At 36.3% G+C, this 19,247-nt stretch overlaps 2 protein-coding genes across 2 annotated transcripts; one reads left to right on the top strand and one right to left on the bottom strand.

The window, feature by feature from the left end:
- The first annotated feature begins 541 nt into the window (after positions 1–541).
- LOC120109088 lies at positions 542–9,114 on the top strand. The gene is made up of 3 exons (XM_039122823.1): positions 542–1,323; positions 7,424–7,587; positions 7,863–9,114. Exons 1-3 carry the CDS (start codon positions 717–719, stop codon positions 8,949–8,951), a joined length of 1,860 nt encoding a protein of 619 aa, XP_038978751.1. The 5' UTR covers positions 542–716; the 3' UTR covers positions 8,952–9,114.
- A 1,104-nt stretch (positions 9,115–10,218) lies between these two features.
- Positions 10,219–18,778, bottom strand: LOC120109087 (ABC transporter B family member 4-like). Its single transcript, XM_039122822.1, has 12 exons — positions 18,529–18,778; positions 18,155–18,209; positions 17,878–18,053; positions 17,455–17,676; positions 17,109–17,347; positions 15,389–15,914; positions 14,845–15,118; positions 13,760–14,646; positions 13,066–13,332; positions 11,684–11,947; positions 10,997–11,290; positions 10,219–10,838 (listed from the first exon to the last, which is right to left on the bottom strand). The coding sequence occupies exons 1-12, from the start codon at positions 18,658–18,660 to the stop codon at positions 10,485–10,487; spliced, it is 3,690 nt and encodes a 1,229-aa protein (XP_038978750.1). The 5' UTR covers positions 18,661–18,778; the 3' UTR covers positions 10,219–10,484.
- Positions 18,779–19,247: the final 469 nt, after the last annotated feature.

The raw sequence follows: 19,247 nt of genomic DNA, 5'->3' as shown, positions 1-19,247 counted from the left end.
GGAGCCCACTTCACCAAGATAACTTCAAGTCACCTAGGATCAAAATCACTTTAGATCATTTCTCCATTTATATGAAGAATGATGAAGCACTTATAAGTGCTTCTTTTAAAGATTAGCTCCTAAAAACTTCTATATTTACATATTAATCGCAAAATTTTTTATATTTTTACTTTAATCCCCGAAGTTTTGCACAAGTTAAGCTGATAACAATGAAATATTTTATTTTACTCTTCTAATAATATTCATTTAATATTTTTTAATATGTTTATATATTTTTTTTTTGTAATTTTGATCAATCTAGTTGTCCAATCAAAGAAAGTTCATAGGATGATTGATTTGTAGAAATGGAAAAGTTTAGAAGAATTTATATATAAATAGAAAAAACAAAAATTAATATAGAATCATAAAAGATTTTAGGAACGAAGGTACAGGAACCCAAACTATATATATATATATATATATATATATATATATATATATATATATATATATATATATATTTATTATTATTTTTTTTCACTACAGCATTTTCCCTTTTTATTCTACACGCGGAAATCTGCTCTTCGCCGGCCCGTCGGGGAGGAAGCAACTTAGAGTGAAGAGCTCTCGCCTGAAGCCCTCCTACTCCCCTCCCTGACCAACTCCAGAGGAGAAGGGAAAACGAAAAACACCAAGAGATGGATCCTGATTTCTTCTAACCCTAACCCTAACCCGAAATGCACCCGAAAAGGGGATCCCTCCTTTCCCTCCTCTTCATCCTCTCCTTCGCCGTCATCTTCCTCTACTCCTACCATTACCACTCCTCCCTCCATTTCTCCCACTCCCAAAACCCTAACCCTAACCCTAACCCTAACCCTCAGCGCTTCGCCATCACCATCAAGCTCCTCACCTTCGACCGCATCGACTCCCTTCGCCGCTGCCTCCGCTCCCTCTCCGCCGCCGACTACGGCGGCGACCGGGTGAACCTCCACGTCTTCGTCGACCACTTCCGGGCCATCGACCCCGCGAACGGGTCCGCCCTGCTGGACCGGAAGCTGGAGGAATCGCGCCGGATCTTGGATCTCGTCGATGGCTTCAGTTGGCCCCATGGAGAGAAGCTCGTGCATTACCGGACGGCCAATGTCGGGCTTCAGGCTCAGTGGCTGGAAGCCTGGTGGCCGAAGTCGGACGACGACTTCGCCTTTGTGGTGGAGGATGATCTCGAGCTGTCGCCGCTGTACTATAAGTTCTTGAAAGAATTGATTTTGAAGTATTATTATGATCGGTCGAACTATAGCCCTTTAATCTATGGGGCATCATTGCAGCGGCCACGGTTTGTAGCAGGTATGGCTATCATTCTCTATTTCTAGATCTCTATTCTCTTTGGTATATGCCAATAATATGTCTTTGTGATGTTTCATATATGTTCCTAGATCAAGTTAGTGTGGAATTGAATGGCAGTTTTGAATTGGAGTTATTGTATGTTGATTTTGTTGAGTAATATGAACAGTGCTGGTACCAAGCTGGAATAGAAAGGAAGAAAATGGCATTACGTAGGCAGAAGGATGGCGTTAGGTTGACAGCTGGTTGGGATAACATAAGAAGCTAAAACTTAATGCAGTCGAGGATTAGAATTATACTTACAATTACAAGGTCATGGTAATAAGGTTAAGAGGAATTGGCAGACAGGTTGCATGGGATCATATAATATTATTGTTTACTGTCTAGTAGGTTTTTCGATTCTAAGATTGCGTGTAATGTTTATGGGCTCCAGTTTTACGTGTCTTCTTTTCTCAGTGTACCCATAAGCAGTGAATTCAACCATTCATTTGGTACATATATGAATTGCTCTTGTGAGCGACTTGAGAAAAGCATATTTGCAAACGGTTTCATATTGTGCTAGCATTGGCCATTTGATTGGATGCTTTTTTAATTAATATTTCGCATGATAACACATTTCTTTGAAAGTTCTCAACTGCAATTCATTTTTGTCAGTTTGCACATTTCTTCTAAAAATATCATGTATTTTCGAAAGTTATTTGGATTTCATCTGAAATGTGCAAAATATGGTTATCATAAGTTGATAGGTTGTTAGTTTAAGACATTTATTTAGCACGTCTCAGTTTGTCAATCTTTAAAAGTTCATCACATCGCGAAGATAACATTTCATGAAAACATTAATAAATCATTTTTCAGCTTACTAAATGACCATATTATGCAAAGACAATGAAACCTATATTTTTGATTATATACTTAGACATGAATTTTGGTTCATTTAGTAGATGATGTTCAAATTTTGTATGTGGGCCAACTGTGCCTTGAATTTGATGTTTTAATCCTTGATAGCTTTACAGCACCACTAGCTGCTTTAACCTCTTATATTACTAACTGTACATTTGAATAATTCTGAATGATCATTCTTGCTGAAATGAAAGATATCGAGTGCTTTTGAGAGTTTGGGTTACTACTACCTACTTAATATGGATCTCAATTTTGGATCCCCAAAATTTGTGTTATTATGAAACTCTTCCCAATGCTTTAACTATGATTTTTGCGACACTTAAAAGAATTTTAGTGGGACATTCAGAGCATATAATAAGAAACCAGAGCAATTTCTCATCCTATTGGCACGACCTAGTTACCATCAGTAAGCGACTTCTATGTTTAGTGATTTGTCCTAGTTTCCATCAATAATAGATTAATAATGCACACTAAATCCTGTGGACGATCATGTTTGAGGTAGACATATCAGTCTTGGTGCTAAAGATATTCCTACCTAGTGCCAATAGCTTATTATCATATAATTTTTAATGATTTGATGTAATTTAGTATTTTTAAGCCATCCATTTGTTTTATGTGTACATTCAATATTGCTACTATATTTCTATGCTCTATTATCTTGGTTAAGCCATATTTGTCAATGTGCTAGGCCTATAGTGACTCTGCACTGTTAGGTTTGTGTATTCATTTTCCCTATTTTAAGTGAAAAAAATGACATTTGAAAGCTATTGTGAATGCCTATACTTACACTGTTCAAGGCTAAACTAAACTCATCAAACACATAATGTTGTACATGTTTCATATATTCTTATTTGTACCATAAGTTGCATATCTAGTACATATGGTATTTTCTTTGCCTACAAATGACCATAAATCGTACTCTGCAAGGAGATTTTAATTGTTGATTATAAAGGAGGAATCAAAAATTTCCCCCTAGCTTGATTCCCTTGGATTACAATCCACTCAAGCTGCTGCTTAGTGATCTATACCATGAATGAGTGAATAACATACAATGTTGCTGAAAATCTATTCGAAGTCAACTTTGCTTATAATCTCTGCTTCTGAAGTGATTTCAATTCCTTGTATTAGACCTTTTGTTAAACTTCCATGGTCTTTATATCAGACCTTGCTTTTTTTTTTCCCTCTCTTTGCTGAGGCTCCTTTAATGCCTGAAGGAATCTTTAAGAGTTACTCCCTGGTTGCCCGAAGCTTGAACTTCATGACCAAGGGGATTGGCTCAGTACTTGAAAACTTTTGTTTTAGGATTCTTTGAAAGCCCTTTATATTGCTCGGTTGTAATGTTGATACTACAAGTAGAGTTCACAATTCCAAGTAGGATTAGTAGATCTATAAGAAATTTCTCTGTTGAAAAATAATGTGTTGGCTGTCTGAAATCTATGATAGAAGAGATTTGGAAAAGGAAGATTTAGAGAGATGTTGGGCACGAGGAAAATTTATTGCAAAGTAGGTTAAACTGCAGTTAATAAAAGAAGGTTCATGGTTTTGAAATAGAGTTTCTGTATGCTTTTATTTTGGATTTGTGTTGATATTTCTGTCAAACAAGAGACCTGATAGTGAGGAGCTTGTGTTCAGTTAGAAATTTGGCTTGGATTAGTCTTGCTTGATTAGTAAATGAGCTAAACTAGAGCTGAGCCTGGCTTGTTTGAGCTTGCTAGATTAGAACTTGAAATATGAATAAACAAATCATTAGGATATATTTTTTATTATATTTTTATATATGAAATGTATTTTTATAATTATTTTTTTATTAAGGTCATATTTTATATTAACATAATGCATTTTCACTATCAGTTTGAGATATACCTGTGTACTTATGAAAGCCTCAAGGGATCTCAGGCCCTTGATAGATCTCATAAATGAGATGCTTGCAAATGGCTTGAGTTTGCCTCAAGCTTGGTTTGATTATAAAACAAATTGAACTCACCTTGTTTACACCTAAGTCTAGATTGATTCTTCCAAACAAAAGAGAAAAAACCTTAGCAAAAAAATAAAAACAACAAAAGAGAAAGAAGAAAGAAAAGTGTAAGAAGAAGAGGAGAAGCATGAATGGAGACAGTGGAGACAACTAAAAAGGTTTGCCATCTAATGTTATAAACAAGAAAATCTGTCATCTAATTCTAAAAGGTTCAGATTCCGGAGCGCCTTTGAACTGAGCTTATTGAGACCAGAATACTAATTTTTTATAAAAAAATTCTGCAATACTAATTTGAAGAGCGATCCTGATGAAGACTTTCTTAATCTAAGTTGTAACCGCTATAGGCCTTTTCAAGAGTAACTACGTCAAAACTGGACTCTTGAAGATATCAAAGCTCTTCTTAGTGAATTCGTATTCAACTAACTTCCTAACTAATTAAAATTCTAATTCATCATTATGAAGAGTTCTTAAGAAATTTAACAACAAAAGTTGCAGAATGCTCTCTTCCTTATTTTTAATAAGGATTCTTGTCGTATGGGCACCCAGTCTGCTGTTCTCATTCCTCATATGAAATCATCTTGCTTGCTTATCTATGGCATGATTCTAAATGACAGGTAATGGGCAGGGCACCATAGATTATAGACCATGCTTTTTGTATAGAAATTTCATTGTGCATTTAGAAATGAGCCTTGTCCCTAATCATTATCATATTTCATTAATTTCACTAACTGAACAATACTTCAAAAATATTAGAAAACCTGAAACTTATTTACAATAAATTCACGTGTTCACTAAATTGTCATCAACTTATGGAGGATAATATCTGATTGAAACAGTCATGGAAAGTTCTCATAATTTCCATGACTACTTTGATCTAAGAAGCTAATTGCATATGGATGGAATGTTCTTGCTAGTTATGATTGTTCTGAGAAGATAAGTAAGTTTTATCAGGTGCCAATTCTTTTGTCATCTTAAATCTCATTACATATGGGCCTTTTTAACTGCATGATTTGCTGGTATTCATCTTTTAGATTGCACAGATATGATGAACCTAAATATCTTGTTTATTACCATAGGTGTATTAAGAATTCCCTAGATCTGCAGAAAATAAAGCTGCTAAACTAAATATAGGATCCCCTATACTAGTTTTAAATTGCAAATTATGTTTTGTCATAACAGTTTGCCCCAAGTTTTATATGGCTAGTGCAACAATTCAGTATCATGCTTTAGTTTTCTATAATCCCTAGAGGTATATCGATGAAGGTCTCCAATTGGAAGTCTGAATGCTTGGATATTAGGGTGACTCCTTATCTAGGTAGTAGTGCAATTCCTCTAGTCATATTCGATCAAAGACCTTTTATTCTTTTTGAGTCAATGGCTTTTGTATTGTTTCTAGGGCAGTCTTTATGCTAGATGTTGAAATCAAAATATGGGTCCGTCAGTTTGTTTTTTGCTATCAAAAGCTAACCATAATTATTATTGGAAATTTAGGAGTTCAGAACAGCAGTACAGTCCATAATAATATGCTTACAGGCCACTTTACAGGAGTTTTATAGGCACTATGTTTGGTTAGTTGGAGAAGGGAACTACTATAGTAAGTGATTTATGTTGTTTTCACAATTTCATTAAGATTCATTTTGACTGAAAATAGTGTTTAGAGGTCTTAATATAGTTATACATTTATGAGAAAGTTTTGAAGTTCTTAGGATTGTGTTATATATGTGTTTTGTAAATATTTTTTAATGTGTATGATGAGGGAGCCTAATTTTGTTTCTGTGGCTGAGTATTTGGTAAGTTGAAAGGACTCCTTTTTAAACTCAGGTTACTCAGGCTACAGAGTCAATTCTTAGTTAAGAATTGGACCTTATGAATAAAGGCTCTTTTGTATGCTTAATCCACTGATCAATTGAAATTAAATAAACTTTAGCAAGTTATTTTTTAGCCTTCTCTTTCCTTCAATTATTTGACTTTGTTTGATTCATTCTCTTACATTATTATTTATAAGATCTGCTGAATCAATCTTTAAAGTGCTAAGGTCAATTTTATATCAGGCAAAATGTTCTGTCTATTTCAAGTTTGATTCTTAAAGAAATGATCTCTCTTCTGAGGAGATGTTGGATTTGACTACAAGAATCTGCGACTTAAACTTCTTAATCTTAAAGCATGTGTGGATGTACTTTTTTATTTGCCACCTCATTCTTGAAGTAGCTTTTGCAATCAGCAGATGGTCAAAATTCTTGCATTTATCTGAGTTCTTTGATAGTTGGCATAGGAATTTCTTTAATATATGATATATCAGGGATGTACAAAATGAATGTTGTTATCCAGCAATTTGGAGAAAATAGTGTATATTGTAGCAATTCCCACTGCAATAGTTTGAGGCTTGCCTAACTTGATTAAGTTGCAATGAGGTGAATGAAGCTGCTGCTGTTTTAAAAGACAAGCACCTTGGCTTGGCTGCCTAGGCAGCTACTTCTAGGTGGACGCTTAAACATTTTGCATTATGTTCAAGCATGTAGGATGAAAGTGATTTATAAATTAGTATTTCATGTTCCAAGACGATGCTTCCATCAAATTATTTTATCTTTATTGAATATAACATTTCCTTTATTAAATTGTAACTATTTTGTCAGATTTCTCTCGTATACTATTTTTTTTTATGATCTATTGCCACTTGCCAGCCACTCCTTGAGGCACTAGGTGGACTTGGTGTCCTGCCTGCCTCTTACAGTTTTTAAAAAATGTTGGAAGTTGCTCATGCTTAAGGAATATATAACCATGACTACAGTGGCCTTGAATCAGAGGGCCTCATCTTTTGCATGGGATAGATAAATACTTATCATTTTTACAAGCTATGATTTACAATTTGATTTTGTAGGCAAAATGTAATAATATCAACTTTGATAGGGTATTTCTCCCTTTAAAAATAAAAAGTTGTCAGGTTGTCATGGTATCTGCTGCAGCAGAAATATGAAAGAGTTAAGCTTTGCCAATTTTATGGATAGTATTAACTAATCAATTGAGGCCTAAAACTTTGGCTATTTGGAAAGGGTCAACAATGTTTCAGGCTTACAATGTATGTAAGATTGATTTTAATTATATTTAGTCTATTTGCAAACTTACTACAAGTTCCCCTGTCAATTTATTTATGATTCCCATTGTGATATTAATGCTGTAGGTACTGGTGCTTATTGGGACCTTTAACTCATTGACTTTGTTATTAAATAGGAAAGCATGGAAACAAACTATGGTTGGACAGTGAAACACACCTTTTCCTATACCAGATGGTTGGCACATGGGGTCAACTTCTTTTCCCAAGACCATGGAAAGAATTTCGCTTGTGGTACGATGTTCACAAAGCCAAAGGCATTAAACCAATACTGCAGGGCATGGTAATTTTATTTATTTTGATATGACAAGAATTATTAAAACATTCAGTAAAGTATTCAAAAAGGGGTCCTTATTTGCATGTTAGTTTTGCTTGCATATGAAAAGAATAATTAGAACATTCAGTAAAGTATTCAAAAAAGGGGTCCTTATTTGCATGTTAGTTTTGCTTGCATATGATTTATATATTCCATTTCAGATACTTTGTGATTGCGTTCTCTATGCATTATGTGATGTCTTGTACAGTATCTCTTATCTTGTTTCCTTGTCCCATTTTCAGGTAACAACAGGATGGTACAAAAAGATGGGTGATAGAATATGGACTCCATGGTTCATCAAATATATTCATTCCCGAGGATACTACAATATTTACACACATTTTCTGCATGAAAGAGCCCTCAGCATCTCTTACAGGGATGCAGGTGTAAATTATGGGAAAACAGCTGGTCCTGATTCCAAATTACTGGACAAGAACTCGATTGATTTTGATCTTTGGGAACTGCAGCCCCTGAAAAATTTAAAATGGTACGATTTCTGCTTCAGAGAAGTGCATCTTGGGAGAATTGTCAGGAGGTACGAGGAACTTGAATCTGTTCTGCACTCTTTCAAGGAGCAGAAAACTATTATACTGGTAAGTTTATACCGGACGGTACAGAGGATTGCAAGAAACTTGATTTGCCATCTTGAGAGGGTGGGTTTGCAGAACTTCATTCTTATCAGTGATGATTCAGAGTTTCTCATTGACCTTGCCCAGAGAGGATATTCTGTGATCGATGCAAAACTATTGATCAGCAGCATTGGAAGCGACAAATCAAATGGTTTTGAACATTTTGACATGAATTTGATGAAGGAGATCTGGGTTAAAGCCAATGTTGTTAAAAAGATTCTGGAACTGGGATACAATTTATGGGTGCTCGATTGGAATATAATTCCAATTAGTAATCCTTTACTGGAGTTACCAGATCCATCCTACGACTTTTTTGCTGCAAAAGATGTTGGGCTAATGTACATGAAGAGCTCTCCATCTTCCCTAAAAGTTTGGGTTGCTGATTTTATTTCTAATGTGGCAGCAGTGGGGAAGTCTTTGTTAGGCAGTAATTCCATATCGTTGGAACAGAAGAATTTTTTGTACTTTGCTACGAAAGCTTTGGAAGACAAGGGTGATGTACGGTTGTGGCAGTTGGATGAATCATCCATTGGTGTAAGATTAGGTGATGATGCTTTGAATCTCTCAGCTCTGGACAGCAGGAAGATGCTTTTCTGGTCTCCGGGGATGTCATTGACTTCAGTTCAGAGAGAGCTTGAGAACCTAGACATGTGGTTGATCGATGGTGATTCTTCATGCGTTGCTGTTTTTTGCCACCAATGATAAATGAAAAGCAATGGAGATTTCTTTCTTTCTTTCTTTTTTCAGGTACGAAAGATATTTGGGATTTCTTTTTTTGAGAGTCCCAAATATTACATGCATTGTGATTTCTTGTAAAATATGACTGGCAGATTGAATTGCAATTGGTAATTTTGAATTCACCATAGCTCATGGATGTCCGATTGCCTCCAGATATTCTCTGAGAACCATGTACTGTGAAAAAGGGCCTTGGAACCCTCATATCTTGGATGAAAGCTGCATTCATTTTTCTTTTAGAAATGAGGTTGATACACCACCATCTTGGTTCAAAGTCGGGTTGTCTCTCAGGGTAAGAAGGTGAACTTCTCTCCAGGTGGTTTGCTTACATGAGAGTTCGAGGGCGAGTTTTTACCACCAGGAGAGAAGTTCACCTTCTTTAGAGGCTCACAGTAGTCCTTGCATTGTCCCCCCTTTTTTCCCTTTTCTTGGCAAACCAGATTGATTACTTAGCTCAGTGATCATAGTAGTGTATGGAAACCACAGAGTTGATAAATAAGATGTCCATAAGCTGGCATGGGGTTGTATCCCTCCATTACATTCTATACTACTGAGCAAAGTCGTAGTGATTAGAGCAGTATCCTTGATACCTCCTTTAATAGACGAGCTGTTTTAGATTGTATGATATTATGATTGTCATGCTTGCCTGCAACAATAACTTGAGGATCTTCTTATAATCCAAATCCCCGGTGTATGACACGTTTGTACTCTAGCTTTTGAATAGCGCTTGAGAACCATGCAATGCACGAAGTGTTGGGTTACAAGTGCTGCATAACCTCTTGCAATCGAAATAGGCTGCAATTGAGCAGTTGTAGGGTGAGAAGCCAGGTTGTGAGTAGCAATATCCAACCCATCTGGAAATCTTATCTATTGGTTCATTATTCAAGTATAAAGTAAAAAAATAAACAAAAACAATCTTGAACTACAACAACTGACCATATATGTATTGAAATAAAGGAGGAGGATTTTCAATGCAAGATATAGAAGTATCTTTCTCCATGGGACCTCTGCTTGTTAATCTATGGTTTGAATCTTTAGCACGTCTGATTGGCATCGACTGCTCAAAATTTGGTAACTTTAACTTTGTTAATCATATATGAATTGGTTTTGGTCTACACTCGTCAAGTTTTGAACCTCGCACACATCTGCCATTATACCGCATTGTTGTTTCCAACTTAATTACTTAATAACAGTAATTCAACCACTTTTAATTTTTACTGTTTGAAAAATCATATGATTAACTTGTGTTTGAATTTACTCCCATAGAGTTGCAAAAAAACAAGATACATGACAATCACAATAACAAGCTTTATATGTGGTATATAGATTTTTTTCTTAACCACATTTTGCAGTGAGAGGCTAAAATGGTTACATTATGAGGATTGCATGAATTTAGAGTTGCATGAGAGATACAGGGATACCAAACAAAATTGACACCTGGGATGCTCCTCAATAAAAATGCAAACAGGGTAAAACATGGACAGCCTGAAGTGCCATATGCTATGAAGAGGCTCTTGAGTGAAGTGCTACTAAAGAAGCGTAAGCCCCATCCTTGATATTAATAAGTGTTTCATGCTTCCCTTTCTCTATGATCATTCCATTTTTGACCACTGCAATCACATCTGCACCTTTTATTGTAGATAACCGATGGGCTATAACAATCGTGGTTCGATTGACCATTACTCGATCCAATGCACCTTGAACAACTCGTTCAGATTCAGCATCAAGTGCACTAGTTGCCTCATCTAGTAATAAGATTTTGGGATCTTTCACTATGGCACGTGCGATCGCTACACGCTGTTTCTGCCCTCCTGATAGCTGGATACCTCGCTCTCCAACTAATGTGTCATAACCCTGCAGTTTCAGTTTTCATTAAGAGATTCAGAAGTTAATAAAACACATTTTTTGATGGGCATATATTTTGAAGACAGTAGAAAGAGACAAATTTATTAAGAAAAAAGTAATCAGCTGGAATTAGTTTAAGAAATAGTAGTTATGTGGTGGAATCCAACCTTCTGCAAACTACTAATGAACTTGTGAGCATTTGCTAGCTCCGCAGAAGCTATGATCTCAGCTTCAGTAGCCTGCCCTTCCTTTCCATAAGCAATATTGGCTCGGATTGTCTCATTGAACAGGGATGGTTCTTGACTCACCAGACCCATCTGTTGCCTAAACCACCTCAGCTGGAACCTTTGTATTTCAATTCCATCTAGCAATATCTGACCCGAATAAGGGTCATAAAATCTCTGCAACAATGATATGGCAGTCGATTTTCCACAGCCACTCTCCCCAACAAGTGCAACAGTCTAAGAAGTTAAATGAAGCTTGTTAGATTTCAAAGTAAAACTTGTAAGTTTAAATGATAATTTTTTCAAAATTTATCATAGAAGTGACTGTGTATCATTTTCCATTGGGCTTTTGGCCTGTTTGTGCATTGGAGATGAACCTATCGAAGGTTACCATCTAGACTCTTTGGATTTGAAGGGTATTCCCAACAAGTATGGTTGATCTCTCTACCCAACAACTGGCTTTTGGATTTTGACGGTTTTTAGTTGCAGCACAGTAAGCAACAGGAATGGGAGATTTTATTCTTCCTATGGGTTGAGTTTAATCTACTTGTCTAACTTGCTCAATTATAGAAGTTCTACATGTAAGAATATACAAAATAGATGGAAATTATTTGATGTCAGATCCATTACCTTTCCAGCATGTATAGCCAAGCACAAGTCTTGGAAGATTTGGACATCAGGCCTTGTAGGATACCTGAAACTGACATGTCGAAACTCGATGTTGCCCTTCAGCCTTTCTAAAGTCATCCCAGAATCATCACTTGGGTCTATCTTAGACTTCCGATCAAGAATGGAGAACACCGAAGCTGTAGCAGATTGGGCTTTGGTAGAGTCCGGTGCAATGGAGCTTGACTGAGAAATTCCAACGGCTGCAAAAGAAAGAGCAAAGAAAACCTGTGGCCAGATGAAAGGTGAAATTGAGATTAACAAGATTAGCAAATATAGCTGTTCTCATAATGTTAATGAACTGGATGATGAGCTTCTCCCATCACAAATAAGGGGAAAAAATAGCAAAGATGGGTGCAATTACCTCATAGGTTCAATTTTCGGTTTTAAGCATTAAAAGCTTTTTGTCGAGACAATAATATGAAAGGTTAATCTTGACACTGTGAGATGCATGGTGTTAACAATAGTTCACACTTCAGAAGGTCCTTCAAGGAAAAGCAGTGAATGGGACAGAGAGCCAACCTTGGATAGTAGTATTCTTACATCTCGTTTGTTGTTGAAAAGTTGCAGTTCATGGCTCTGTTTTGTATGTTTTAGATTCCTAATGTTTTAAAATGATTAATGGCTGCTAGTGGCAATGCTCATGTCTCTATTTTTTTAATTTCTGGGTTGAGTTTTTCAGATAAGATAGGTTGGAGCATTCCATGTTATTGGGTGATCCTTCGTAGTCTGTTTTGCTTACTGGCCTCTTGGAGAACTTTTTTTGTTTCGTTCAGAATGGAAGCAATGGAAGGGTTTTCCCTTCAGCTCTTTCTCAATAAAAAGGAGGATTATAGCAATTGTTCTTGTCGATTTGCATGCGATGTAGCCATGAAAATCAAATTTTCTTTTGCATTAGTTGTTTTTGTAAGCATGAATTTGGTCATGTATCTTGTAATCAATGAGTTCAGCATTCATAGATGTTTCGTAGCTGTATTAGAATTTGCTAATGCTAAAGTAAATGAGAGAAATTACTTCTATTCATTTTCTACTTTAAATAGAGCCACAAGATCTAAATAAAAGGCTTATTTATTAACTGTCAAATCTTCAAATTGGTATGAAAACATTATATTATTTTTATTTTTTATTAATCACTGCAAATCATATGTATGATACATGCGACTTGAACGATTTGGTAATTTCTTTATGCTTTTCGTGACAAATATGGCAAGACCGAATTAAAAACTTCATAATGCAACTGTGAAACAAAGTTAACTCTTGTCTTATTTGTTTTTGAAGAAAATTATATAATAATTAAACGTAAATAGAAATTTCTGATAATATTTTAGGAAGAAGATATTACGTACTCGAAAAACTTTTCCAAAAGTTGTCTTCCCATCCTTCACAAGCTGAGCTCCAACATAAAAGCTGGTTGCATAGACACAAAACAACAAGAAAAACGAGATTCCAAAACCAATTCCACTGATTATCCCTTGCTTCATTCCTGTTCTCAAAGGGCCTTCACATTTTTCTTTGTACAGTTTGATTACCTTTTCCTCAGCCGAAAATGAAGCAACTGTTCTTATACTTCCCACTGCATCGTTAGCAACTTGACTTGCTTCCTCGTACATCATCTGCAGCCATTTTTAAATTTTCACCTCATCAGAAATCAATGGCACCACCAAACTCTTTAGTCTAAAGAAAAGAGCTATGTCCTCTCTAAAGTTACAGCTACAAGCAAAGGTATTTGAATTTTACAAAAATCTCTCCTAGATGCTGTCTTAGAGCAACAATGTTTTAAAATTCCTTACTAAGAAGCTTCATGAATTAATTTAATTAATAGAAGCGCCATTAGAAGACAACTATTTTTATCAATATATATATATATATATATATATATATATATATATATATATATATATATATATATATATATATATATATATATATATATATATATATATATATATATATATATATATTAGAAGTTCATGCTAGATATAACAAATTTCATAGAGTCCTTCTGAAAGAAGCAAAATTTTCATAGTTCTATAGACAAACCTTTGCATCTGCACTGAATCCTTTTATAAACTTCACCTGGATATATCCATTGAGGCCTATGAGAGGTATCAAAGCCAAGATAATAAGAGATAGTTGCCAATTGGCAAGAAAAGCAATCAGCAAACCAGAGACCATAGTGGCAGTGTTCTGAACAATTAGTGCAAGTGCATCACCAACAAGACTCCTAACTGCAGCTGCATCTGCCGATAATCTTGCCCCAATTGTTCCACTGGAGTTCTCAGCTTTATCAAACCATTCTATCTCCATGTTAATCACCTTCTCGAACGTCATTAATCTTATTCTTCTTATCAATTTGGAGCCAGCAATAGCAAAGAAGTATGATCTAGCTGGAAGTGCAAGTAAGGACACCAAACCAAAAACCAGGAACATTAATGACCAAAACTTGGAATCCTTCTTGAGCTTGTGGGGTGGCTCGTAAAATGCATTTATCACATTGGATAAGAGTATTGCGAATATTGGCAATATGACTCCATTGATGATGGCAGCAATCGAACCAAGTAGAAACACTGGGAGCTCTGGTTTGTTAAGGTATGCAAGGCGGCGGAGTGGTACTTCTTTTTGTTCTTGAGGAGGCACTTCAGTTTCTAGAATGTTTGTTTGCTCTGTTGTACTTGCTTGGATATCAATTCCTATAGGCATACCAAATGTCATTTGGAACGAGTGGCCATTACTTTGCCCTTTAGATGATCCTTGGCTAACCGAACGGGTGAAGGACAGTTTTTTGCTAGAGCGCCTTCCTGAATCCTCGATATCAGATTTGTCCTGGTCTGGTCCGGTTGTATTATCTGATTCTTTGTTCATTTCCTGCAAGCGTATGAGTTGGCAATAAGCGCCATCTGGATCCTTCAACAGCTCTGAATGTGAACCTGATAAAAATAGAAACTAAATTAGCTCATCATGATAAATAAAGAAGTTCAAGATTTATGGCAATCTTTTGATTATAAAATAAGTCAATAGAATTAATCATTTTTTAACTAATGCAAAATCAAGTAGGAGTGGACCAATTTAGTTGGTGCTTTGGCGAAGGAGAGGATGGACAGTCACTGTGTCTAATTGATCCTTACCTTTTTCAACAATCGATCCTCGATGTAGGACGGCTATTGTGCCGGCATTCCTCACAGTGCTCAAACGGTGAGCAACTACTACTGTTGTTCGGTTTGTCATGACCCTATCAAGTGCCTCCTGCACAATGTGTTCAGACTCTGCATCTAGAGCGCTCGTGGCTTCATCTAAAAGTAAAATTCGTGGATTTTTCAGAATTGCTCTTGCAATGGCAATTCTTTGCTTCTGCCCACCAGATAGTTGAGTTCCATGCTCACCAACCATCGTGTCAATTCCCTGAACATATTGGACATAGACATTTCAGATGATCATGAACTAATCCAAGTAAAAACAACATGAAATTAAACAAAGAAAAGAAACCCAAATCAGCAAGATCTAAGAGAAAGAAGCCAATATTCTATACGTTCCTTTATGTTGTTGACAAGTAACAAGCTTTCAGTAGTATAGGAAAAGAGTTATTATTATGAAAGTGATCAGTTTTAGCGATGACTGATAAAATTAAAACTTAAGAAAAGAACATTTTTTGAAAGACCAGATGTTTGAAACCTGAGGCATTTTATCAATGAACTTGGCAGCATTAGCTAGCTCAGCTGCAGCTCTGATTTCTTCAGTAGTTGCATTATCTTTTCCGTAAGCTATGTTATCTCTAATGCTAGAAGCAAATAGGACTGGTTCCTGACTGACAAGCCCAATTTTGCCTCTAAGCCATCTCAGTTGGTACTCCTTGATATTTATATCATCAATGAGAACTTCACCAGCCTGTGGGTCATAGAATCTTTCTATCAAACTGACGACAGTGGACTTTCCACTTCCACTCTCTCCAACCAAGGCCACAGTCATTCCATTTTCTATAAACAGAGAGAATCCATGGAAGATTTGCTCGTCTGGTCTGGCAGGATAACTGAAATAAACATCTCTAAATTCTATGTCTCCTTGGATGTCATTGGGCTTCTTTCCACTTGTGTCATAAGCATCTATTTCTGGCTTTCTGTTGATTGTCTGAAACATCTTATATGCTGCAGCTTGACCTGCTGCAAATGCTGTCATGCATGGTGATGCCTGCCCTAAAGAGCTGGAAAATTCATATCAGAAATACATAACATTAGGCAATGTTATAAGATTGGACATCACGAAATGTTTTAGGTGCCAGTTAGCTCTTAAAGATTGCAAATATAGATGCTGTCACAAAATTCAACATACAATTATAATGGTTGAACAAAATATGTACAATTCGATGATATTTGGTATTATTACATCGGCTGCATTTTTGTGAATATGCTGCATAACAAAAGCTAGCTGAATTTTATGAGTCCAATGAATTCAGAAGTGGTCAGCATATTCTACATGTATAGTTCACAGCTGAATACGGAATGGCATAATATAGTTCACTTAAGGTATCTTTATATTTGTCACTACTAATTAACATTCTAGGTGTATAAGTTTCATATATCAGTTCTTGTCAGCAGGCCAATCTATATTTTGACAGGCCATCTGTAATCCTTCACCAATTCAAGTTTTCATATTATGTAGGGTGTACTGATATCTGAAAGAAATTTTAATAATTGTTCACTAAAAAAATCAAATAAGTTTTAAGCTAGTTGTAGAACTACATTATAGAGATTGTAATTATAGAAGTCGGGCAGTATAGTATGAGGCATTAGAAGATACAACTTCAAGCATCAACGGTTGGATTGATTTGCATGAAAATCGGGGTGGTAGAAGTACTAGGAGAATATGAAAAGCACAATATATAAGTAGCGATACATTAACTACCCAAATTTCCTACACTTATGTGCATGTTTGCATATAACCATAACCATCAACTCTTGTTCTAATTATTTAGTGCCGGCTTCATGAATCCTCAAATGATAGTCCATTCCTTTAAGTTTCCTGCTGTGTGTATGGGTGTATGCATGGGTGTGAGTGTGTTTCTTAGTATGCTTAATAAAATTTTTAATGTTTTGTACTTTATTCAGATTCCTATATAAATGAGCAGAATATAATGTAATCAATTCGACCTAGCATTCATCCAGTAACACTAAAAAATTTAGGGAAGTGTAATACTTTTGCATTGAAAGGGAGCACCAAACTCTCTTTTTCACCCTATTTTCAGCAGGTGCTCCTATCATATTAACCAAGACAGTTCACTTCAGTTTCTTTTTGGTGAAAACTTCCATGTATTGGATGAAATTTGCATAATGTGTTATGAGATGTTTCTTTCACCAAGCTTGTTTCATTAAAATATGCAAAGCAATTAGCAACTTACAAAGAGCCAGTCACGACTGCAAATATCACGTTAATGACGTCAGCACCTGTGTAACCTTTGTCCAATATCAGTTTTGCTCCATACCATATGCCCAAAGAATACCCACAGAAGAAGAAGAGCATGACTGTGCCAAGACCTAATCCAGCAGCCAGACCTTCTTGAACACCTGAACTGTAAGCACTTTTCAGAGATTCGCCGTATTTGTTCACTGCATGCCTTTCCCCAGTAAAAGAAGCAACCTAAGAAAAGACTTCAGTCAGATTTCTGAAAATAAAATAGCTTTAAAATATTAAGAAATGAAATGGTCTACCATGTCCTCCTGTCCTAGAACAAGTGTAGAACTTACTGTTCTAATTGAGCCAATGGTCTGTTCCACAACAGCTGCTGCTTTTCCATAAGCTGCCTGTCCACGGGATGCCATCTTGGATACAACGGTGGACATGACTCCTCCAGCAACCACAAGTGGAGGAAGTGTGGCTAGCATAACAAGGCTGAGAAGCCACCCTCGAACAAAGGCAACCGCAAAACCTCCGATAAAAGTTGATGTTAACTGAATGAACTTACCAACCTGCAAAATGTGATAGATATGAGATCGATTAGGACACATCGCTCGAAAAAAGAGATGCATCAATTTGTCTAGAAGGCTAACAGGATTGGAAGTCACAAGAAACCTGGAGAAGAACTAAATTTCCACTACAAGCCTTGTCATGAAATGCATCAATTTGTAAGGCAACAGGCCAAATAAAAATGCATGAAACGGTACCAGTACCTTTTCACCCATGGCATCTTGAATGAGGACAGTGTCACCCGACATTCTCTCAACAACTTCTCCTGTATTGGTTTCCTTGTCAAAGAATCCAATTTCTTGCCGTAGTATGGTTTTCAGGTATAAATTTCGTATTCGTGCGGCCTGTCTTTCTCCAGTAGCCATCCAACAAGCCACCTCTGACAAAGAAATTAGGCCATTTGGAGTCAGCACTTCATAAATTGGAGAATTTGAAACCAAACTTGGCTCTTATGTATACAAATAGCAAAAGGATACTTACGGAAGAAAGATGCCACGCCTGATCCAATTGCTAGATAGACAAACTCAAGCGCTACCTGAACGTGATTAGACTCATTCATCACTTTATAGCACCAAAATGATTAGATATATATTTAATTTTTCATCTTAGTTGAATTCAAATGAAATAAGAGAGAATTGCCATTCATATAAACAGTTGAAGTATCGACTAAAGAAACTTTGAAGCTAACATAAGCTAATTATCATAAATTTCAACATAGTGAATCAAACCAAATAAAATAGAAATTGAGCATCGAATGACGAAGGGATAGCGAAAACAAAATCATGCCCAGAATTTTTATGAAGAATAGAATCATGCTTGTTTGAAAAACTAGCATCTGCATCAGAAACACGCACCTTGGAAACTCTATGAACTACATCATGGATGTCTGAAGCTCCTCCAAAAGATTCAATCAAGTTTCCAAAGAGAACTGTCATAACTGGCAGAGCGAGCCCATTTGCCACCGCACCCACGGTCCCCAAGATCATCAAAATTATATCAGTTGAGTCTGCAAATACGAACAGCTTGTAAAATGGCACGGTATACTTGCCGTCGTCCTGCTTCCTACTCTTCTCGCTCTCATTCTGATCCTGCAATTTCGCAGGCTTTCCAGAAGGAAACTTTTACTACTGAATTGCTAGAGGATCCGATATCATTGGTTCTTATACCATCTTCAAGTTCAATGTTTTCCTTTTCTCCTTCAGTCCCCATCTCTAGCCTACGAACTCAATAAAAAAGCCTCTTGTAATTCTCTGGGCCTCACGGTCCCCCACTGCTCAATATCAATGGATCACCTGCCGCAACACAGAGAATGATACTTTAGGGGTGAAAAATTAGAGCCTTCAGCCTAACGAGCAGCCCCTAGTTTGAATGAAACTTCTTGGGAACCTAACCATGTTAAAGTTCAGAAGAAGAAGAATAAAGCTTGCGTCACTTAAATGGAAATAGATATAATTGCTTCATGTAACATTGAGAACACCAAATAAATGTGAAAATAAGACAGCATCTGAATTAAAAAGAGTCATGATCTCTTCTTGAGAAGGGTAGCATATTAGAGCATTTAGAGCTCTCCAAC

The sequence above is a fragment of the Phoenix dactylifera genome, unplaced genomic scaffold, assembly GCF_009389715.1.
Source record: "Phoenix dactylifera cultivar Barhee BC4 unplaced genomic scaffold, palm_55x_up_171113_PBpolish2nd_filt_p 001784F, whole genome shotgun sequence".
Taxonomy (NCBI): Eukaryota; Viridiplantae; Streptophyta; class Magnoliopsida; order Arecales; family Arecaceae; genus Phoenix; species Phoenix dactylifera.
The sequence above is the reverse complement of the archived record's forward strand: the minus strand, read 5'-3'. Positions and strand labels throughout refer to the sequence as shown.